The sequence below is a fragment of the Mytilus californianus genome, unplaced genomic scaffold (assembly GCF_021869535.1).
Source record: "Mytilus californianus isolate M0D057914Y unplaced genomic scaffold, xbMytCali1.0.p SCAF_2, whole genome shotgun sequence".
Taxonomy (NCBI): domain Eukaryota; kingdom Metazoa; phylum Mollusca; class Bivalvia; order Mytilida; family Mytilidae; genus Mytilus; species Mytilus californianus.
The window spans coordinates 83,433,699-83,459,737 of NW_026262668.1; the positions used below are offsets into that span (position 1 = coordinate 83,433,699).

The 26,039-nt window shown below is 32.4% G+C and overlaps 1 protein-coding gene and 1 long non-coding RNA gene across 2 annotated transcripts in view; both read left to right on the forward strand.

Annotated features, from left to right (window-relative positions):
- The window catches only part of LOC127728327 (elongation of very long chain fatty acids protein AAEL008004-like), a 33,380-nt gene extending 10,741 nt beyond the window's left edge, over positions 1–22,639 (forward strand). The window contains exons 3-7 of the mRNA XM_052235674.1: positions 729–812; positions 4,476–4,532; positions 16,096–16,201; positions 17,858–17,994; positions 22,293–22,639. Of these exons, the coding sequence (XP_052091634.1) occupies positions 729–812; positions 4,476–4,532; positions 16,096–16,201; positions 17,858–17,994; positions 22,293–22,541 (633 nt within the window). The 3' untranslated portion in view covers positions 22,542–22,639. The remainder of the gene's footprint in view (positions 1–728; positions 813–4,475; positions 4,533–16,095; positions 16,202–17,857; positions 17,995–22,292) is intronic.
- Positions 1–26,039, forward strand: part of LOC127728368 (uncharacterized) — a 242,517-nt gene that overhangs the window by 147,219 nt on the left and 69,259 nt on the right. The gene's annotated exons all lie outside the window — the stretch shown is intronic.

A 26,039-nucleotide genomic window follows, 5' to 3' on the forward strand; every position in this document is an offset into this window, starting at 1 on the left:
TTAAATCATATGATACTTTAAATTTAACCAAAAAGTTGAATATGTTTTATGTTCTTGAATGTCTAAGTTTTACTATAAAACACAAGTATATAGATTTTCTTTTAAAAGAAAATCCTCTATTGCATCCATATCTTTAATACTGTACAATTTTAGTGCTAATGAATTAATTATCTTCCGGTACTCCAATTCGTCGTTAGTTTTTCCGCATGCAGTGACATTTATAACCATGCCATCTCTCGTTATAAACTCGGCAACCGCATGGCCCAACTGCGAAGGAAAAACTCGTAATGAAAGAAAAGGTAAACAAAGTTTAACGTTGAAAGAAGATAATATAAATAGATCCTGATCATTTAACAACTGTTATGACAAAGTTTAATTAGATAATAGAAACGCATGAACAATATAAACAAAAACCTAACAAATATAGCTAGTTATCACATTTTTTTTCACGTGCACCATGATTCTGTGTTGATTGTTTATCAAAGTCACAAAACTGAATGAGCAGCCAAAGTTGGCATAACTGCTTATCTATACATCATACACAACCAAACGGTCATTCCACATTAGCATGGGTTTACTGTCGGGTGAGAGTTGATTGATACATGCCGCTCTCTACTCTTATTTTACACTTACCACTCGTACACTCTCATTTTCCTCGTAGGTATTGACATAGATTAATTGCTTCCACTATTCGATTATATATGTTATTTCTTTCTTTTACTTTCCAGTTTTTTTTTCGAGCATATGTTTTTGGTGGCATTCGATTTGGCTGTGAAACTGTCGACTACTCTGATTCGCCTAACAATTTAGCGGTAAGTCCAGACAGGCAATAAGTTCTCAAAACGAATAAAAATTAACTGCAGCTTTGTATAAAGATATTGATTATTACACGTAATATTTAATCAGTTGTCGTTATGGTGATCATATAATGTCCAAAGAGCACCAAAACATAAACAAGTACTATCTTTAAAAAAAGATATCTGACGCATTCAGATGTGAGGATAGAGTTTAAAAAAATACCATGAATCTTTTATCAGTTTTTTTTTATCATAGTTTAAAAGATGCACACAATTTGACGGCTAAAACCTGACAATTCTGAAAGTTGAGTATGTGTGTTTTTCTTTAATGAATTAATATATATACTGGAACTTAACTAAAGGTATATATAAGTATTTTGTTTCAGAGCTAAAGAAGTATACCTAGCTTTGAAATAGACATAACCATATAGTTGTCTCATTGGCACTCATACCACATCTTCCTATATCTAATAACCATATAATATTTTTAGGTTACAATTTGTAATGCATAACAAACTTGAAACAGTTTAAAACCATAAAGAATGTCAATTAAAACTGTAGGTCGCGTACAACTTATACAATTAGAGATACAACCTATTTCTGTGTGTACATATCGGAGACGGACGGGTGCCAAAGGGAGATGATCAACATAATGCAGCTTTTGACAAGTAATCAAATTTTCGATATATGTATTTTGACATTCTTTATTTCAAGTATAATATTTTGTACTCTTTGAGATTATTATTACGCCTTGGAAGTTTAAGACTGCATTTGCATGTACACAAAGTCGATAAGATATATTTATAGCACTCGAACTATTAATAGCCTATTTGACCAGCATTAGCCTCAATTGTAGATCTAATGAACATGTCAGTGATATTTACCTGCTCATGTATTAAAGGCTAAGCATACAAAATCCAAATAATTTGACAGTGGTGATAATGACACCTTCTTTACCTGATTTTATTTTATTTATCTGGACAATTTCATTTTTAAGTTTGATTTTATGTCTGCAATGTTTTCCTTTTATTGTAGCTTGTATCTTTTTTGTTGGTTTTTGTTCAATTCCTTAATTTCGTCCAATCAGAGTATAGATTGGTGACATCATGCATGCCGTTACAACAGTTAAGCGTCCTTAGTGTCAATTGGAACAAACCGAAATTAAATAGTAGATACGCTTGTACAAAATTTGTCTGATTACGGATTAGCTGAGTCGTGATAACAATTAAAAATTTAACTACACCCTGAAACTAACCGGCTTCCATACTATCGTGCGTCGTCTTCCCGAACAGCTGAAGGAATATGTTTAATTCGTTGTGCAATTAAGAATACCGAAGCACTAACATCACCACTAGCCTTCCTGCTCATCGTTTAAACTTTTCAGACACAAAACAAAATATACAAAATGAATCGATTATTTAACACTGTTGTTTGGTGAGAAGCTCGCGCGATACAACTTTAAAAAATTAGTTTAGAGACCATAAAAGAAGTTTATTCTATGAAATAAGCATAATGTCTCAAAACAAAGTAAAGCAAGTTTGCATAAATTCCAATATTATACTGGATTAATCCATCGCGGCTAATCCTGCAATTTGATTGGTTACCTTGACAGTGGATATGAGCCCATTTCCCCTGTGAACAAAAACGGGAGATATGAATGGTACATTAATATGTTAAAATCAGGACACTCAAGTATAATAGAATTGATCTTCGGGCTTCACAGGGGTTATTCCTTGTCACTGCCCTATATCCTCTTCGCCTGACGGATCAGGAGATATAAAACACTGACAGGGGATATGAGCCCATATCCCCTGTGAAGAATCCGACTAACATATATTATTCCATTACTGAACTTTTTTGAATTTTCACCTTCAATGTTTTTATTCGAATAATTTTGTTAATTGTACAAGTTTAGTAATTATACAATTGTGTGCATAGTATCACAGGCATTTTGCTGATTAAAGGTCACAGCTTTCAAAAACGGAAGAAGCTCATAAAACGTAAGAGTTAAACAAGCTGTAATTTAATTTATCAAGGACGACCAAATATCTCACCCAACACTAATCCTCAACTACACTAATCCTAAACAACACTAATCCTCAGCAACACAAGTCGTGAAAATTGTAAAAACTAAATGCCATTTGAAGAAAAGAGAAAAACTATCGCTCTGAAATCTTGAGAGTCACATTTAGTATCAGAAAATGGTGGGGGAAACTTATACCATTTAAGAAAAAAAAATCAACATAATACAATAAATTAAAAATGTGTGCAATAGCATGAAACAGCAATACCAAAACTCAAGGAATATTCACGCAAAAAAAACAAAAACAAAATCATTAAAATATCCGGCATGTATGCATCTAAAATCTAGTTTGACTTTACCCAGTCATATGTATTTATAAATCCAACATATGTACTACACACTGTAAATATCTCAGTCTTCTGATTGATATCATTTCGTCCCAATGTTTCTAACTTCCTTATCCAATATCTCACGAGGGAGATTACATCTTCCCTGGACAACACCATGTTGGGGTCATTGGTACCGGTAGTCATTCGGACCTCAAATGGCGACTGAGAGAGAAATCTGGCTAACAGTGAGTCATTACTATATAGCCATACATATCATGTAAAATGTCTGTTCCGAACTGACAACATACTGATTACCACATACACATATTATAGGAGATACAATCTCTATAGTCTTGCTTTTCATCGTATAAGACGTTCCAGTGTTGTTGGTGTTGAAAGTCCTGAAGCTAGGGAACGACCATTTAACTTCAAGGGGAGTTATGGTTTTTTCCAAAAAGAATATTCTGATCCCCAATTTGATGAAAATAAATATTGTGCTCAAGCAGATGACAAAAAGTAATATTCTGAATCCATATTTTCCCCATACGTTATAGTGTTAAATTTTGAAGAAAAAAAAAAATTTGATTGATAGCGTCGAAAAACTAAAAAAAAAATCTGAGTCAGGCAAAAAACAATAACCAAGCCCCAACCCCTCTTTGAAGTTAGAAGTTAAATGGTTGCTCACTTACTGATCGTAGACCATCTAACACCAGCTTCCAAATTTGATGGATAATATAAGATAAGATATTTTATTAGTATAAAATCCAAACAGTACAATTATTACTAAAGACCAAAAAAAAAACAATGTTAATATTCACACACACAAAAAATAACTTTCTTCTTTATTTTTAACTGTGTGACAACAGGCCTCTCCCCAAAATAGCATTCATATTATTTTTATTATCATATTCAGAACAGTGATTGGAAAGAAATGTTGCTTAACTCTATTATGTATTATTATATATAGTGCCTGTCATTCATTGATTTGATTAGACTTGGTACTGGCCTCAAGTTTTATAACGTTTATTATTTGTGAACTTGCAATTTTCCCTTTGTATTGTGCCACTTTTTCACCTTCTCTTCGATACCACCTAGATTTTTTTGCGATTATACTTGTGAGTATACTGCAGTTTTACTACCATATGTTACAAATCCCCAAACCTATTTTAGAATTATATGATTTGTGAGTGAATTCTTATACCTCTGATTGAAACGGCATGTATCATATCTGTGTTTTCCTTTCAGTTTTCATAAATATTTCTATGTATGACGAAAAATTATAGTTAGATAGTTTGTTTGTGGAACGCTTTTTAATTTCTATTACAGATGGTTGGAACTGGTTGGATGTTTTATATATCTAAACTATTGGAAATGTTAGACACAGTGAGTGCTATTGTATTAATTAAGATACTTTAAAAGTTAAAAATACAAAACTGGTATTCTTGTACAAAATGCATATAGAAAAGTGTGTATGAAAATAAGTAAAGGCAGTGCACTAGTTAATATTTTTTAACAATACAAGACAATACAATAATCAAAGTATCCAAATCTGGGCTAAACTATTAAAATGAAAATGTAACTATATATGACAAAACATTCAAAACTGAATATCATTTTTATAATTGAACTGATTATAACATATAATCAGAAGTGCATCACTAGTAACTGACTTGTGATGCACACTTACATGTTACAGGCGTTTACTGAATTTAGGTGTACTCTAAAATGCCTGAAATTTTAGGCAATTAAGAAAATGACTAACCTTGACAAGCACGTCTATGTAAAATGACTAAACTTTTAAGTTTCAGGTAATTAATTTGTATAAAAAGTTATATCACTGAGATACACGAATAGGGTAGGAATTTGAATGAGGGTAGGAATATGAATGAGGGTGCTAGCTAGGGACAGAAATGACTTTTTAAAGAACCCGTCAAAGAGTTCTTAACTAGCATAATATAGCGCCGTGTCTACATGAGGCATCACATTTAATGTCCCCATTCAGAAGAGATAGCTAATTTGATTTTTAAAGAAACCATTATTTTATTTAAATGCTTATTGGATTTCGATAATATGCGAATACAAATCTTTAATGTTTTATGGTGTATAACAGGAGTTAATTATATTGTACAGTGTGCAAATGATTACTTGTTTTATTTAGAAATATAATCTTATATTATAGCGAAAAAATATTAATAAAAGTATGTTAAATGGCTGTTAGATATTGACATCGACAGGACACGCACTTCAAACACTTTAGAATTTTCGATGAAGGATTATTTGTGAAATAAATATATATGCACTTATAAAGAAACACAATATGTGGTGAGTCAAATACTATTACAAAAAAGTAATACCTGAAAATGTAGTATGTAATATAAATATGTATAAAATATAAACTATGAAATTGACTTATATAAATAATAGCGATTGTTGGTAAATGAAGGTGTAAACGATATACACTAGTTCAAAGTGTGCCTTTTGTATTCAAATGATAACTATAACTATAAAATCGAGGCACAAGTTTTCTCATAAACATGTACATATATCTACAAAATGAGCAAAGAATAAGCAAATTCGACCATTAATAGTAATTACAATATTTGAGATAAACAGTCAAGTTTGTCTATTCTAAATAATTTTTTTTTGTTTGATTTAGTGATCATTTTGATAAAATCATTCATCTCTTTCCTAGAAAAACGGAGGATGAATGTTTCATTAAATGCTGTTTTGTTGAATTTAATGTCGTTCCGACGTTTCCAAATACTCAATTTTCCCGAAAACACTACAAAATTTCCAATAGAACCATGTGCAAAACAGTGTAGCCGAGACCATTGATTGGCGCGCTAAAATATTCAATTGACCGGGTCAGATTAGGTGAACGTTCGTCTGTAACGCCCACAACTCACGACGTATTTATTATAGACATTTAAACTGTGGGTTCACCAAAGGGTCTCAACGCCTAAATAAAATAATTCGAAAAACTAATCAGGAATAACCTTTGTGTTTTGATTTATATTGAATACTTAAACGTTCTTTACTTGTGTTTTTGTTATGTTTTGATAATGAATTTTTATGATATCGGACGTTCTTTCAGCAAAAAAGGATTTAACTGGCTTTAAAAGTTACAATGGATGTGTTGATTATTATCTTTTTTTCGGACGTCAAAGCGATTTAACAATTGCGGTTGTCCAATTATGTCATCTTTTAACTTTTATCTGGTCAAAATTTTATTTTAGAACGAATGCATGATCAACTTTAAAAAGTGTGCAAACACAAAACATATAGACAAAATATACTTCTTTCCTGTCTTTTTCGTACTTGCAAGTTATTAGACAGTAAAAAGGCTATTTGGATCAAGCCTTGTGAAATTTGCATTTACGTTTTTGAATAGGTACAGTCAAGTTTAGCGATTGATAATTCATTGATAACATTCTGGCGTATCACAAACAAACAACTTGTAACGTCTCATTTCATTGGCCGAAAGATTTAAATACAACAACAATTGTAGTGTGCACGTGAATTGACACAGGTGACCGACAATGGAATGTACTACGTTACTACGAACGTAAAAAAACAATGATTTTTGGTCGAAATAATTAAATAAGTATTTTGTGAATTTCAAATAGTGGGGTCGAAATATTATACTAATAATTTGTGTTAAGTAATATTCTTTATGCATGCAGCACTTGTACCGCACTATGAAAAATATAAGGATAAAATAAAATACATGTGCCGCTTTTATACGGATGAATGTATGAACCACTTTAATTTCTTTCATATTGACGCTAGGTTATTATCCTGACAATGTCGTAGTTACTTATAATAAGGATCTCATAATACTGATCCATTTCAAATTTATGATGGGTTGCACATTCCTCTTTTATTTTTTTCATGCTATAAAACGAAAATAAAGTAGCTAAGCGTTTGGTCATTCAGAAATGACGTGTCATAAACGAGCAAATTGTCCCCGAAAGATCGTATCATGTGTGCACGTGAATAAAGATGTACTATGCAATGTACTATCATGGTCATCACGAAATTCAAATGAATTCAGTGAAGGCATGTTGGTGTAAAAAGGTTTGAAATGTTTCATCGGCGAAGATTTTATTTTTGCATGTGTGGAACTAAAAAATAAATAAATACTTGTGAGAAATGTCGTAGTTTATAAGGAACTATATAAATGTACTGTTTTCGATTTTAATTGGTTGAAAATTTATCCTTTAATTTCATACCGTAAGAATAGAGCTTTGCATAACATTGTTGAACTATCCGCCAAAGTAACGTGTGGCATGCGTGCGTATTAAAATGAAATACAAAATCATACATGTATGATAAACTTATAAACGAAATATTAAGAAATTAAGGATGACTACTGTAAAAGTATGTACAAAAATGGAGTCACCTTTTATCAATACATTTAGTGAATAACCATACTGTTTAAAACTGATTGTTTTCTATGCAACTATTTAAATATTTACAATATATAATTTTCAACCGAGGATAGCAAAACAGTTAATTATAAATTAAGAAAGTATATCGCTGGAGTTTATAAAGTACATTTCCTTCCACTGTGCCATGGTTTGCCATCTCCATTTTTTCTCTAAACAAAGCATGGCTGGTTACATGTTCTGAATTTACTTAGAATTTCGGGATTTTTTTTTTCAAAATCAAATAAACTAAATCAGAAAAAAAATCACACTATCCTAAAACTTATGAAAGAATATGAATAATGAACATGACAGTTTATAACACAAACCCATTTACTATAAAAATCGAGCAATATCTTTAGTATGTAATTTGGTTATTTTTGTAGTTAAGTACGGTTTCATTTCAAGTACAACGTTAATTCATCAAGTCCATTAAATAAAAGATAAGGCAGGGTGAGCAACTTGACAAAAAAAAAGGCAGGATGACGATTTATGTAAAAAAATCAGGATAAACTAATAAATAGTCAGGACCTAACAGACTGAAAAATAGAAAGACAGGACAGAGATAACAACTAAAAAAAATGCAGGACAAAATGTTTCATCCAAGTCCCCCACCCCCAATCAAAATAAAATGGTAGCTCCCTTAATCCAGAACCAATTGAGAGGAGACAGTTGAATTAAATATTTCGACGTGACTGTTAAGATTAAAGTTTAAAATTTTACATGCACATGTATAAAAGCTAGAATTGCCATGGGATAATCAAGAACACAATCATGTACGTGAATACGACGATGGAAGTTTTTAACGACCTTGACCGGCTACGTGAATACTGATCAGTCCATTCAGCTTTATAGTACGCGTGTTCTATTTTCGCAGGTGTGAGGTCGAAGGTTTGAATTGACCAATGAAAACGATCGTTCCTTAACGAGTTAATCTAATAACGTTTGTTTGACTGATTATGTTGCACGACCTTTCGCTAAGCTTGGCCGCAGTTCGGTATACAATGTATAGTTTGATGATCTTTTCTGCTAACTACTATACTTGTGAAAAACCCTTGGCAACAGAAACATATTCAGCTTTTTTTTTAATCGACCCAATTTACATAGTAACGGACGACTTCGTACATTTTATGATCGCAAATAAAATATGTATATAATATACTGTGCACTGTAGTTCGTATATATACTGAGACCCTTTGGCAACCCCACAGTTTAAATGTTTATAATAAATACGTCGTGAGTTGTGGGCGTTACAGACGAACGTTCACCTAATCTGACCCAGTCAATGGGATATTTTAGCGCGCCAATCAATGGTCTCGGCTACACTGTTTTGCACATGATTCTATTTATTTGCGTTTTATCAAGATCTTGATTGTAACTAATAATCATGTTTTTGACCTCAAAGTTAAGCGTTTTATCTATGCACAGAGATAGTAAGTAATCTTTTAATTTCTTCAATGATGTTTTGAATCTTATAACAGTAATAGAAAAGATGCTCTTGGGTTTCCAAAAAAAATTGCCACATAAGTTACATAGGTCATCGGACTTTCGCATTTGGTACAATTTAAATTCAGTGTTATGTATATTATGTAGTGATTTCCATTGAAAAAATATTGTTTGATACAGGCAGCTTGTGAAGCGTTTTCTAAACTGATTGTCAGTCTAGTTCCGTATTAAATGTTCTATGCCATTTAATTTCACATTTTGCACTATAGTATTTTTTGTAATGATTTTAATTGAATTTTTTCTGGGGTAAGTAATAAATTTTCTTTCCATATCATATATTTTGTTATTCTGTATTTTTATGTGCTTCATTTGCTGGATTTTACACAGTCAAATATATTCCTCTTTCAACCATAGTTTTTGTCGAGCCTGCGACTTCTGTCGCAGAAAGCTTAACATAGGGATAGTGATCCGGCGGAGGCGGCGGCGTTAACTAACTTCTAAAAAGCTTAATATTTCAGAAGGCAGAAGACCTAGATGCTTCATACTTTGTATATAGAAGCCTTATGATATGAAGTTTCAGTCTGTCATTATTCTATTGTCCTTGACCTCATTTCATGGCTTAGTGACTACTTCAAAAAAAGTTAAGATTTTTTTGTAATGTTAATTCCTCTCTTATAATGAGTAATAGGATAACTATATTTGGTATGTGCGTACCTTGCAATGTCCTCATGCCTGTCAGACAGTTTTCACTTGACCTCGACCTCATTTCATGGATCAGTGAACAAGGTTAAGTTTTCATGGTCAAGTCCATATCTCAGATACTATAAGCAATAGGTCTACTATATTTGGTGTATGTAAGGTGTACTACCCAACTGGCAGGTGTCATCTGACCTTGACCTCATTTTCATGGTTCAGTGGTTAAAGTTTAGTGTTTTGGTCTTTTTTTACAGTGGATGACAGTGAGGGCATTCCGGTGTTATGTTGCCGCAGACATTTCTACCCACGTGACTTGCGTTTTTGACTGATTACCGAACGTATTTCGTATAATTACGCGGACATTATCGAGTGCAAAATAACATTCAATATTACATATGGTGTAGCATTCTCCTGTTTTCATTGGATATTACGATCACGTGTTTCAAAGGTTATTTTATGTATCCGAAGCCTTGTTTCTATTTTTAAATATATTGACGCTATGTTTCTATTTATATGTATATTGACGGTCAATATAAAAAAATCTTGCTAAATTTAGATTTATGACGTCATGACGTCACACATAACAACCATGGAGGAAGCGCCACAGCAGACGAAAATTTGCAAGTTTATCAAAAGGAGATTTCAAGAATTGTATGTTAAATGCAGACGCTAAGAATCAAACGAGCTATGAAGTTGTTCAAAGAATATTGATATTTTTAATAACATGTTAAAATTCTTTCAAAATACAATTTAAAAATACGCAGAAAGAACATTAAACGCCATTTTTCTAATACTTTTTTTACATATGTAATATATAAATTAAGGACTTTCACTCAGTCAATACGTTATATATGGACCTGTTAGATTTTATTGACACTCGGACTTCGTCCTCGGTCAATATAATCTGAACAGGTCCATATATAACGTATTGACCTCGTCAAAAGTCAATAATTGATAATTATTGCTTGTTATATATTAATTTCATCAATAAATATTCATGAAAATAATTTTAAGAACATAAATAAATGATATGAAAATATTTTCTCGTGAGAAATAAATATATCAATAACAAATCAAGAATACCAAAAATTTGTGTTAACGCATGCGGAAGAATATCTCAAGAACGTTTTGTAACAAATGCGGGTAAATATGAATGCCTACTCAAATCCAATCTATTAGAAAAACGAATTATTACAGAATGGTGTCCACCATGCACTTGCACTGCACTATTATTAAATTAGTAGAATAGAATGATATACAAATGGATGAAAATTATATATAACTGTTATACAAATATTAATATAATATATAACAACAAACCAGAGTATACTGATAACAAATGATTATATCACTACAATATAATAGTCATAACGGTGAGGTTGAATTCCGTGTCATTTATTCATTATCCACACAGGAACTTGTCTCAGAAAAAAATATATCTATGTTTCTTAACCTAACTTTCAGGTATATACATGTGATTTTTTTTCTGAGACAAGTGCTTGTGACCATCCACCAGAAATTGCGGTCATCCGATTTTCAATACTTCAGTACTTTGATTCTAATACTGTCTGCAATAGGTCAACTATATTTGGTGTATGGAAAGATTTTACTATGTACATGTCAGTCTGGCAGGTTTAATTTTACCTCGACCACATTTTCACGGTTCATTGCTCAGTGTTACGATTTTAGTCTGTTTTTCTTAAACTTTAAGCATTAGGTCAACTATATTTGGTGTATGGAATGATTGTAAGGTGTATATGTCTGTTTGGCAGGTATCATCTGACCTTCACTTCATTTTCATGGTTCATTGGTCAATGTTCAGTTTTCCTGGTTAACTTTGTTTCTTAGCTACTATAACCAATAGGTCAACTATATTTGATGCATGGAATGATTTTAGGGCGTACATGTCTGTGTGACAGGTTTTTTCTGACCTTAACATCATTTTCATGATTCATTGGTCAATATAAAATTTCCATGGTTTGGTCTGTTTCTTTTATGATCTTTTATATTATAAGCAGTAGGTCATCTATATTTGGTGTATGGAATGATTGTATTAAAGGTGTACATGTATTTCCGGCTTGGTTTATCTGACTTTGACCTCATTTTCTTGGATCATAAATGTTAATGTGATACTTGTAGTGAAATTGTATATTAATGACTATCAACATAAAATCAATGGTCAGTATATATTAGGCGAGACATTTCAGCGTGTGCACTATTTTCTATATATCCCAGTCGATCTTCAAGATTGATGATATTTTTGAACATTTTAAATGGTTTTTACATATCACCATACAAGGCCATGTTTTGTTGTGATACAAAGATATGATTCTATTCATCTTCACTCCTTGTTAGATTAATAAGTCATTCTTAAAGTCACATGAAACGAGGTTTTTGTAATTATAATGTTATCGAAATTATTGAACCAATGCATGCATATATACTATACAAAGTCCTGTATGCACGTTTTTTTACATTTATTACGAAACTATAACGTCTTATAATTATCGACAAATAATATTTCATTCGGTGATTGATGATTGCAAGCTAATTAACTTTTGAGTGTGTTGCCGAAGATTACCGGATCGTGACATTGATAAATAATCAACACAGTGCACGTGAAAAATAAGTGAATTGATAGAGTCATGATAATTTTTTTTAATATATTTTCCATGCTTTCCCATTTGTTAATCTAACTTTTCCTTAGCAGTTGTTATATGATTTGGTGTATTTAATTTGGTACACCCTACACGCTCACATCTTTTATTCTATATGAGCCATGAAAAAATACAATATATATATAGAATTGTCGATAACCCAGCAAGTATATTGGAAAACGGAATTGATTAATTATTTACATATATTTATGTATATAACCACTTCGACTATATATATATATATATGAACAATGAAAAATAATAACCAACCAAATTTTAAGATCATGAATATACTATTGGGTACAACTTAGATAGAATAAAGTAAACCTAATACAAACAAAACTAAAATATGGTTGACATGAAGGATTTTCTTTTACGAGAAAGTTCACGTTCACTGATTTTATAGTAATACTTAGCCATTCAAGTATATAAAACATATTCAATCTTTTTTTAATTTGTGAATTTTAAATTATTTCAGGTTCTGCTTCAGTCATGCACTTGAACGCTCCTATAAGCAAAAAGATGTTTGTCATAGATTCGTCTATATATCAAACATTTTACCGAAGGCCACAAAAAGTGATTATATCTTCGATTTTAAAGGATACATAAAGATCCCTATATATTACGATTTCTCAAATATTTTTCAAACCAATATGATGTGTAAAGCAGTATAATCAAAATAAGCCAAAAAAAAAATAGATACAAAAATAAAGAAAAGGTTGCCAAAATCTATTGATAATTATGATGTGATAGAATAAACAGTCCAAGGGATTGCTTCACTACAATATTATAGGCATTTTATTTGAAAGGGTTAACGGACATGACCTCTATTGGGTTTGAATGAGAAGCATGTTACGTTTGCAGCAAAAGAAAATGGGAAAATGATATGGCGGATATTACACTCTTGTTGTACAAGATTCACAAGAAGCACAAAGCTTTTCTGTACGTGTTCAGTATATAATTGTCCATAGAATTTTAGGAACTAATAAATATAGATTATTACATTGGTACCAGTGGATTACCGGATTTATTCCGAATGGAGATAGTTAAATTGTCGAATTTTAAAGTCCGAGCCTCTAACTGTGTACAGTACATAATTGTCCATAGAATTTTAGGAACTAATAAATATAGATTTTTACATTGATACCTGTGGATTATCGGATTTATTCCGGATGGAAATAGTTAAACTGCGAGTACTCTCAGATCTGTACTTAGTGTCTTTTTGTTGTGGGGACGTATGAGTACCCGTCCACGTCCACTCTGTGTTTTTGTTAGATGTATTTCTATTTGTATCCATCTGATGAGTTAAACCTTTTCAACTGATTTTTATAGTTTGTTTTTATGTTGTACTGTTACACCACTGTCCCAGGTTAGTGGAAGGGTTGATCACTCGCAAACATGTTTAACCCCGCCACATTCTTTATGTGTCTATCCCAAGTCAGGAGCCTGTTGTGCAGTGGTTGTCGTTGGTTCATTTCTATCATATTTGTTTTTCGTAAATTGTTTTGTTATAAATTAGGCCGTTAGTTTTCTCAATTGAATTGTTTCATATTTTTCATGTCGGGGCCTTTTATAGCCGTCCATACGGTATGGGTTTTTCTCATTGTTGAAGGCCGTACGGTTGCCTATAATTGCTTACATCCACCTCATTTGAACTTTGGTGGATAGTTGTCTCATTGACAATCATACCACAATATTTTTATATAAAGTATCGAGAATGGATAAATCTGATAATCCACGAGTAACTATGTATCTGTTTCTGATTATGGAATACATTTTCGTTTTTGATAAACGACAATTTCCTTCGAGTGCCTTCCACATTCCTGATTTCTGCGCCATACACCTACGGAATTGATGTGCAAAAACTTCATTTATACATCTCTCAATCAAATGGAAGCAAACATTTATAAATGACCACTTTTAATCAAAAACATTGCATTTAATGAAATATATATTCATATGTAATACGTGTAGTAAACAACTTGTACAACAATTTCTGAAGGTCAAACTATTTCCACTAAGTAAAAGTTTTACTAAATAGAGTTGTCAATATTTCTAACACCTCATCCTGAGAGGTGATAAAGGTTATGACCTTTTAACTTAGCCAATCATCTACTGAGATCATCGCCTTCAGCAACCACGCGTTGATTATTCTTTTTAAACAATTGGTCTAGAATGGGTTTAATCGTCAAAGAATTAGAGAAACTGTTTTATAAGTTTAAGATGAATAACAGTAATATAAATTCACATTCTGCAAAGAAGAAAAAGAGACCATATAACATTTATCTTAGAGTTCACACTGTCTCTGGCTTGTATTACACCATTGGATTTATGAAAAAACAAACTTTGAACTACATTTTAATATCAGTCAAAATTATTCCATTTAGCATATTTGAAAGAATAAATTTAATTTTGTTAAAAATAAGATATCTGTGCGGCCTACAAAATACTTTATTTACAACAGATCACTTAGTCAAAAGAAGAATCACCAAATTTAAATGCGTTAAAGAATATTCAAGGGAAAAGCTTGATTTTTCTTTCCAAAACACTATTTCAAACAAATATAACGAAGACTGTCGTAAGAAAAGATACAGATTCTTTGGAAAAATCACGAGATATTTTTACAACTCATTTTTAGAGTAATATGAGGTAGAATAAAACACACTATGCGAGTATGATGAAAGGAAAATTACAATTTGAAACTAAAGTTGGTATTGGTATCGATAGACAACTGCATTTTATAACAGTGGTTTAGATTTAAATTGTAATGATATGTGCCTCGTTTTTTTTTACCATTTGTGTTGTATAAGACAAAAAATAATTTTAATAGAATAAAAATAATGAAAAAAAACAGGCACAAATCATTTAAAATTAAAGATAGAACACTGATATGATAATATGCAGTGGGTTTGACATACATATGTCGATTTTTCGAAATATTATGTTAGCATTTTTAAATACTTGGTATATTCAGATTTAAGTCCGTTTCCAGAGCATATATTTTTTATAACTTAAGTACTTTCATGTACCTTTTGTTATTTCAATGATCTATGCTGAAAAGGACTTGGTTGAGAGCTTAAAACCTACAGTTTTACCCCACCTCATGTTCGTGTGCGCAATGAAGTCAGAGTTCTCGTCAGAACTTGTCTTTCTTTATATCCTATTGTTTTTTTTGTCATTAAAAATAATTTGGTGTTGATAAAATATCTTTGATGTTTCCTGTTAAAATATTACAGGCGATTTAGAGCTTGACAAAGTTTTGTATGTAAGGCAGTAAAGTGTATGCTACGCTCCTTGCTCGTTAAAGAACCCTTGCTAAAGTTCTCTAAGGGGTCCGTAGATGGCCTGGTGCAAGGCAGAATTTTGCATCTATCCAACATACCGCCCTTTACAGTGTTAGTCCTAATTTACCGCCCTTTATCCCTGTCGATATACATTGCAGAACCTATTGTTATAATGAATAATTTGTTATCGTCCTGAATAAGCATCACATTATTGCCATTGGACGTTAAGCAAGCAACACTTACTCAATCATATATTTATATAGACCGTGTACTGACCTCTAGATGTCTTTTGAATTTTCTTGTCGTTGTATTCAATTAATTATTATACTGTAAATCAAAATTTAAGTTGTAATAATAATAATAATAATAATAATAATAATAATAATAATAATATAAAATGGTGATGATGATGTCATTTGTATTGTCTACTTTTCAGGTATTTTTTATTCTCAAGAAAAAGTTCTCACAGGTTTCATTTCTGCATGTTCTTCACCATTTTATTATGCCAATATTTGTATGGATTGGTGTAAAGTTTGCGGGCGGTATGTATTTTTTCCAAATAATTTAGGAACTTAACTGCTGAAATATTTTCTGTACTCGTATTTGAAAATAAAACCTCAAAATGTTATCAACTTAATTAACTTTTGTATATTTTCATATTCAGAGAAGGGACGATAGCCTAGGTGCTGCGTGCAAAACATTTCAGGTCACATGGTACGATTTTCGCTACCTTTTGGCAATTTAAAATATGATAAAAGTTAATCTATTCATGTTTTCTGTCTCATTTGATACAATATCAAGACACGTATCTGGCTATTTGAATCGGAGCTGTTTTCAAAACAAACCCGTGTTTTCACAGCAGTTCAGAGGGTACCATACATTTTATTTGTTTCCTTATTTTAATCCAGGAGGCGGATACACGTGACTTATCATTATATATCCAACTATAGCATACAATCGCTGGCTATCACAAGACGTTTTTCTACAATAAAAGAACAAAAAACCGGGATGATAAAGTTTATACTTTCAACAAGAGCTCTGAATAAAGCAATTCGGGGCTCAAGTATAGTATACGTTTAAGAAGTTCCGGCTCTATTCTTTCGCTGATATTTATAATATTCATACGCTGAGACATAAGCGAGGTTTAAACAATATATTAACAGGCCGACAAGTAACCCTAACCCTAACCCTAACCCTACAGGGCAGCAAGTCGACAGGTCGACAAGTCAGTAGGTCGACAGGTCAGCATATAAATAATTGGTCTCCAACAATTGGGTTATTGAGTCAGCAGGTCGACAGGTAAGCAGGTCGACAAGTTAGCAGGTCGATAAAATATCCTCACTAAGAAACTTTTTAAAAGTCAAAGACCAACCCTAACCGGGTTACCCTAACCCTAAAACAAACCCAGGGCAACAAGTCGACAGGTTATTAGCATATAGATAATTGGTCTTCAACAATTGAACTATTAAGTCAGCAGTTCTACATGTCGACAGGTCAGCAGGCTAACCCTTACCTTAACCCTAACCCTAAAACTAACCCTAACTCTAAATCTAAACCTAACCCTTAAACTAATCCTAACCCTACAGGGCAGCAAGTCGACAGGTCGACAAGTCAGCATATAAATAATTGGTCTCCAACAATTGAAGTATTGAGTCAGCAGGTCTACATGTCAGCAGGTCGACAGGTCAGCAAGTCGACAAGTCAGCAGGTCGATAAAATATTCTCACTAATAAACTTTTTAAAAGCTGTCGACGTGCTGACTTGTCGACCTTGTGACTTGTAGACCTGCTGACCTGTGGACCATTTAACCTGCTGACTTGTCGACCAACTGACTTGTAGACCCGATGACTTGTCGATCCGCTGACTTGTCGACCTGCTGACCTGTCGACCTGCTGACCTGTCGACCATTTAATCTTTACAATACTTTAAATGCATACAATTCACATACAATTAAAAGGAACTACAATTGTTTTATAAAAATGAAACTACAATTACGTATTCTATACTTGATCCCAATTGTGTCCCCTATAATGTATGAACAATTTTAGATTAGGAAGTATGTGCATCTCAAAAACTTTTTTGCAATTATTCTTTATAATAAATACTTAAGGTTTGTTTACAAATGCTGCATATTACATAAAAGAATTTGTTTTCTAAAATCTAGGAACATATAAAGAATATTTGTAATAAATTTGCAGGTGGCATGACAGCATTTTTTCCCACTATCAACTCGCTTGTTCATTTTTTTATGTATACGTATTATGGTCTGTCCGCCATGGGACCAAAATATCAAAAGTACTTATGGTGGAAAAAGTATATGACAAAATTTCAAATTGTAAGTATAGTTACAAGAGATATTTTATTATCAAAGTATTTAAATGTTAGTTTTGGTGGTTTGTAATTCGTCGGATCTGTAGTTTGAGGTTTTTACCTTTAAAATGATCCAACCTAAGACATTTTTTTTCTGTCAGTATCAAATTTCGATCGTCGGATCTGTAGTTTGAGGTTTTTACCTTTAAAATGATCCAACCTAAGACATTTTTTTTCTGTCAGTATCAAATTTCGATCATCACGAAACACGTAAAGATGGAAACTCCATGAATAATAATCCTTTCAATGTCGTGAACTTATAAATATACAATATATGTACATTGTCGGAAAATATAAAATTTATCTGTATGAGCTTTAAAAACAGGACGAAAAGCGAGGCTCGCCGAGCTTTTCTTCTGTTTCGCAGCGAGTAAAAATAAATTTATATTTTCCGACAATGTACATATATTGTTTTTATCCTGAAATTTACACCCAATACTTGAAACTTTAGTTGTTAAATCTAAATCATTGTCTCAATTTTTCAAAGAAATCGACATAGTTTAAACGCGGACCGCGAAGTGGACCCCAAAATGAACTGGTACGCAAAAAGAAATATCCACACTACCGCTTGCTCAACATGAAGAGGGGAAACAAGAGCAAAAATTTATTTGTGTACCTGTTATTTGTACAATACTTGGCTGATTGCAGGATAAATGTACCGAATGCGCCAAATGTATATACGACATTGTCTTGTACTGCCTTTGTGTAGCTGTATTGGTGCAAACTATTTTCAGACGAAAACAAATTGTCGTAAATGATTTACAAGATTGCGTTCTATCAACACACTGTAAAAGAGTGAAAATATTAAATGGATGATGCATGTTCAATATGAATATTTCCAACTACAAAATGGACATTAATTTTCTCAAAATGGCAAATTCAGAGCATCAAAATGAGGCTTATTGACCAATACAAGTAGACGTGGTACTCATCGATACAAAATTCTCCAAAAATATAAACTATAGACTGTTCTGTTGAGAGTTATCAAAAATAAAACCAATCAGTTTAAAAAAAAAACTGTGTTCATTCATTACGTGTATTAATAAAAAGGTTAGTCCCTCCATAGAAACGCATAGCATCAAACTGATTTCTTCATATTTAGTTTAACCGTTTATTATAATGTATGTCATCATATTGTTAACGTTGTACTTCATTTAACATTATCGTACTGCATCTGTTTCCCCTCAACTATTGTATTTGTATTTTTATTGTACATTCTCTGTAAACTTTTATTTAATTTTTGGGTAAAAATTGCCTGAAATGCAATCAAAACCCTTATGATACTGACTTGATATCTATATCTTCACTTGGTTTATCAATAGCTTTGTTAGTTGAAACAAAGTCGTGCAGTGAAGTGATCATTAGACCCCGTTTACACTTGTAAAAAAGATCAATCTTTCCTGAGAACTTAAGATCGATCTTTATTCAAATGTGAACGGGAAAGATCGATCTTCAATCGGACTTAAAAAGTCTACCTCCAGAGGTGGTTCTAAAAAGATCGATCTTATTTGAATCGATCTTTCTTCAAGTGTTAAGTTTTTTAACGCTTAAATCTATCGCGATCGATCTTTCTTCAGTTGAATGTTATATTTAGATATGAAAATAAACCTGCGCATGTTCGGCGGCATAAACACACGTGTTTAAAAACGATGGATGGGATAAGAAAAGTAAACATAGATTCCGCCGTTTTTGGATCATTCTTCTGAATCGATATATTCTATTTCTTATCTGCAAATCCTCATCTTCAAACACAGTGACCGAATGTCTGACGTATGAACCAGAAAGATAATTAATAACTGCATACGAAATTTCAATGATCCAACTATTTTGTCCATGATTTTGCGGTGTGTTATCGTCCGCTCGAGATGCACACGTTATTATACTATTCTATTTTTGCGATTATTTGTTTACGAAATGTAAAGTAATCATGTCAGACCGGTTCTTTTAAGTTGCAGTGTAAACGCACTAGATTAAATAATAGTGACAAAATATTACCTCCCCTGTAAACACTGAAACCTAGATCTTCTCTGTTTGTCCCAATTTAGCAAGGACGCTATCAATTATGGTTAAAAGGAAGTAAATAAAGATGACTGGCGCCACCTAGATTTTACATCCAAGATAATAGGTAGAAGTAAATTTATTTTCTGCTGCCCTTGTAATTAGAAATCAAAATTGAAATAGTGAGAAATGAGTGTTGGCCATTGGTGTAGAAATAGCGAGAAATTTAGAGAAAACTCTCTGTGACGAGCAACATTTTCTGTGCCAAATTTAGCAAGGGGTGTTCTTCGTTTATACTATTTCGAAAATTCCGGAACCGTTGAGTACCCTTAAAAAATGCAATTTTTCTATCAAAAAAGCTGCGGCACCATATGTGTTTTGCAGTTTCAATTACACCCAAAGGTGTTGATAATTCAGAATTCGACATTTTTTTCTATGGATCTTTGATAGTGAAAACGCAGGACCAAAAAAGGCTACCATTGTCGCCTATGTAAATAATTACTTCCTTGTAACCGTTCTGGTAAATAGTAAAAATAGAAATAAGTTGAAATAAAAACAAAACTTCCATTCAGTGGTAACATTTCCCTCCTTTAGTAACAAACGACGAGTACAGCAGGCTTTAGAAGCTTGGTGTAAAATTGATTTAAAATGTTGCTATGCGAGTAAATTAAGTACCAACTTCAATTAATTTTTTACTGTCTGTATACATCTCTGGAACATGCTAATTATTCGTATATATATATACAGCTAGATCAGAGTAAGTCAGGGGGGAAATTCCAAAGGAATCGGTTGTGTGCAGCAAAGATTGGCACTTTTGAAATTAAGTTACTAAGCAAATTCAAACAGACCTAATTTCGATGTAAACACTGCATGTGAATAGATCGAGAAGACCGAAAATACATGTACAAAACTTGAGACGAAATAATAGAAAGATGCCTACTTTATAAAAATAATTATCTTTAATTTCTTAACCTGCACAGACAGACTTTAAAAATTTTATATTCACGAAAAGATAATATTTCTCTAGTGAATATACATGTGACAAGAACAGACCGGTGTGCTCGATAACTTAGGTGTGAAAAAATAAGCATACTTTGGGAAATTGTAACATGCTAAGGACTTTTTGGAACACTCCGAAAATTGGTGACCCGAAAGATCTTTCGAATTAATTTTGTATGTACATGATTTTTTTCCAATTTTTTATAAATATGCAGCAAAGATTAACATTTTTTAAATTTTAGTTTTACAAGCTTATAAAGCAATTATCTCGATAAATACTGAACATAAAACATCGTGTATTTGCATGTGTATTTCTAATAGCACAGTTTAACAAATAATTTCTTTAAAATGTACAATTATTATTTAAAAATAACTTTTGATCAGTATCGTCACCGGTATTGTTTTACTATTGACTTTATCGACTCTATCATAAGAAGAGTGAATTTTCTTTTGTTTTCGTTCACTGGATATCCCACTGATAAGATCGCTTGTGCATATGTAAACGCGAACTGGTCTTTTTAAGATCAATTCAAATAAAGATCGGTTCAATTTCGTACAAGTGTAAACGGTGTCTTAATTAAATCCTATCCAGTCAATGTCATACAATTTATAGATGATATGCTGTACTTTGATATTTAAGTTACAATATAATGTGTATTTGAATAACCATACTTCAAGAAAACATTTTATTATTAAATATTACATAAGTAATGCATGGTGTATGAATCTGTTATAAAAATTGGTTCAACTACAAATGTACAATCATGAACAAAGGAAGATAACTACAACTCAAAGTTTTAATTTGCCTAGCAAAATACAATTCAACGTTTTATTTAAGAATTCTGAGGTGTTGTGAGTAAATGTTTATCAAAGGAGGACAGACAAGATCTTGATAATTATAAAGACAGAAAAAATAACACATAATGACAAAATATCCTTGATGGTTTTTTGTTTAATTAATTCACAACTTTTCTAGCTGGGGACGATTTAGAGATCGACATATTGTACAGACGTCTTTTGTTGAAGACTGTGTCTTTTGACTATTTTTGTCGTTGTACTGCTGTCTCGTCGACACTCCTCATTTTAAAAAAAAAAAAACCTTTTTCGTGAACTTTTCAACAAAAATTAAAAAAAATATCGTTAAGGTTTCTTGAATGCAATAAATACAAAACAATGACAATATTTGAACTGTTTAGAATCGTTACATTTTTATATTGGAAAATGCGTCTATGAAGAGTATAATATGTATATATTTTCGTTTTCCAGATCCAGTTTGTACTAATCTTACTACACTGCTCACAGTTACTGTTTATCGACTGTGGTTATCCACGTTACATGGTATGGATCTTTGTTTTAGGAGCTGCAACATTTCTCTTGTTGTTTTCTAATTTTTACATTCAAGCCTATCTGAAAAATACAAATGAAAAACAACTTAACAATCGTGTTAATGGAAGTGCCATCCCATTAGGTAAACCGTCCATACACACATCAAACGGAAATGTTAAGGACGAGTAAGAATCTTCTGTTTTTATTTAGATTTCTGGTCGCTGAGTTCAAAATATAAGAGATACTTCCTATTTTCATCAGCTTGTAATAAATTGCATTAGAAAATATTTTAGTGTTGATTCTATTTTGAAAATTCTGTGCGTTCAAGGTGGAAGCATTGTATTCCTGCACTTTTGAAGCTCCTAATCTTGAAACATAATCAGATCCTTGTCAGCAGATATTTCAGATTCAGTCATTTATAATAAGGACACTTATTTTCCGCATATATAAATGTTGTATCGACACTATTCCCTAACATAAACTGGTAAATCACACAAGTCTTGTTGACGTTTACGTCAAATCTTGTTTAAATTGAAAATTGAATGCTTAAATATTTTTGTAGATTTATTACGGTATTAAAGCGTTTTCCTAATCTCATTTTGTACAAATTTATGCAGTCAACGCTTTTATAGTCCTCTTAAAATACAAAAAGAAACATAAGGCCACACCAATTTAATGAATAATTCTTTGGATTTTCCCGCTCCTGTTTTGGAGAAATTAACTTTTCAATAAAAAAAAATTACCGCTTCTGCAAATTTTTGGTCCGCATGCCGCTCCAAAATTAGTTGCTCCATGAAATTTTTCCACATAGACGCTTTTCTGTTGCATATAATGCTCCTATCATTTTAAATGCACGTGTTATAAATCGATTTGTAAATAAAAGGTAAAAAAACGGGATGCCAACATGCAATTGTGTCAGCTCATTGCCGTGGACAAGTAGTTATTGAACACAGAGTTATCAGAAATGCTTCTCGTTTTAACTTTAAAGACCTGTTCTAGGATGCAAAAATTAAAAATCTTTCATTAGATGACAACAAACACATCAATATTTGTTAGAACCATCGTCACCCCTGATCCTTGTTTCAACAGGCAAAAACCTATCTATCTTTGAAATGAATTGTAAATTCCAATGAACTTTATAAAAAATCACAGAAGTATTTTTGATGTTGATGAAACCCCATATCCCCTTGTTAGTATTTTGGCTTGCAAGCAGAACTCTTCTTTTTATGTCCCCGCCGTTATGCCCCCGCCGTAGCGGAGGGGGCATTAAGTTTTACCCTTGTCTGTCCGTACGTACGTCCGTCCGACTGTCTGTCCGTCCAAAAGTTGGTTTCCGTTCTCTAACTTTAGTTTGCCTCAACCAAATGTTATGAAACTTATACACAATGCTTATTACCACAAAACACAGATCAAGTTTGAATTTTGGTGGCGTCACTTACACCGTTGTAGAGTTATGCTCCTTTACAAATGCAAAAATTGCTGTATTTTTCGTTTCCGTTCTCTAACTTTAGTTTGCCTCAACCAAATGTTATGAAACTCATACACAATGCTTATTACCAACAAAACACAGATCAAGTTTGAATTTTGGAGACGTCACTTAAACCGTTGTAGAGTTATGCTCCTTTACAAATGGAAAAATTACTGAATTTTTCGTTTCCGTTCTCTAACTTTAGTTTGCCTCAACCAAATGTTATGAAACTTATACACAATGATTATTATTACCAAAACACAGATCAAGTTTGAATTTTGGTGGCGTTACTTAAACCGTTGTAGAGTTATGCTCCTTTACAAATGGAAAAATTGCTGAATTTTTCGTTTCCGTTCTCTAACTTAAGTTTACCTCAACCGAATGTTATGAAAATAATACACAATGCTTATTACCACAAAATACAGAAAAAATTTGATTTTTGGTGGCGTCACGTTTATTGTTCTAGAGTTATGCCCTTTTACAAAAGGAAAAATTGCTGAATTTTTTGTTTCCGTTCTCAAACTTAAGTTTGCCTCAACCAAATGTTATGAAACTTATACACAATACTTATCAGGAGCGTAGCTAGGCCAAAATGATGTGTACTCAATGCCGGGGAAGGAAGTCATACGGCGAGGGGTCTGGGGCCGCTCAAGGTACCAGAAGCTCTGGAGTAAATGATGTAAAATCCTGCATTCTCGCCAGGGGCGTAGCTAGGCCAAAATGGTGTGTACTCAATGCCGGGGAAGGAAGTCATACGGCGAGGGGTCTGGGGCCGCTCAAGGCCCCCAGAAGCTCTGGAGTAAATGATGCAAAATCCTGCATTCTCGCGATTTCCTGGGACTAAAAATGACCTCACAGAAATCTTATTTGAATGAGTAAACAAGTCAACTTTTTAAAATAATTAAATTTGAAAAAAAAAATAATTAGAGAAAGTAAACTTGGTAGAACTTGTTTATATATTAGGTACAATTAAAATATATAGTGCCACCACCATATATTTTAATTGTTACCTAATCAGTCTCAACCCACTATACATTAGAAAATTCAAATTTCTAAGCCAACACCGTGCAACTTAAATGGATTTTTTTATTGAGAAAATACATAAATAAATGGAATCACATTATTCTATGTTTTATTTTATAAGAGAACAAACAGTCTTTCTTTTAGCTTTTAATTCTTAAAGTTAATTCTGAAAGTCAATGACCATTTCCTTTCCTTTCTTCTACTGTACTGAAGATGTCCAAAACCGTGTCTGTTGAAATTTGTTTTTCACGCTATATGTTCAATAGACCAAGCCCAGATAAACGATTGGTTTTCATTGTATTTCTGTAGTCTTCTCATGGTACCGAAAGATCGTTCTGTCGTTGCCGTCGAGACCGGCATACATGCATATACGTTAAGTATATTAAAGTTTCCCGAGTATAAATCCTTGTTTATAATATCATAATTTGGAATTCTTTAACTATATATAAATACGTTTGAAGTCCCGAAATCTACAAGGAAAAGCATCAAATTATTTCAGATTTCTATTTATCAACTTCCAAAACGAGAGTATTTTATTTTTACCAAGCAAGGAGAACAAGCACTTTAAATGAACATGGAGAATAAGCACTTTTAATCTCGAGGCACGTATAGTTAAATCGGGGGAACACGTTGAACGAGGCACCCGTCTTGCACGACCGAACGCAGAATAAAAAAGTAAAAACCCGTTGGTCGTCAAATAAAAAAAAAAACGGCGAAGACGTTGCAAGAAAATTACCATTAACAATCTTAAGTTTAAATTAAGTTTGACTGGACTGTTTGAAAAAATCTGTTCATGATGACGACCTATGTAAGACTATACATATCTCACAGGATAATCATAAGAATGACTTGCTGCTCAAGAACGTCATATTTTATTTCATCAGTTATTTTGAAATCTTCAGAAAAGATGTCAGGGTAAGGAGGCATTGCAGCCGTAACAATTGTGTTCGGACACCCGAGGACTCAGCTATTTTAATTGTCTGCATCAGCAACACAATCACGATTGAAAAGAGTAGACTAGTTTCCGGAACGAAATATAGTTACAAAGTGACTATTAGCATATTTTTATAATACTTTTTAATTTATTCTATTACTTTAGTTTTATTCTTACTAGATTTGCCATATTTTTATTTTTGTCAAATTTTCGATGTGTACGCAACTGCGTTTTTGCGTACGGGTTGCTACGCGCCTGACTT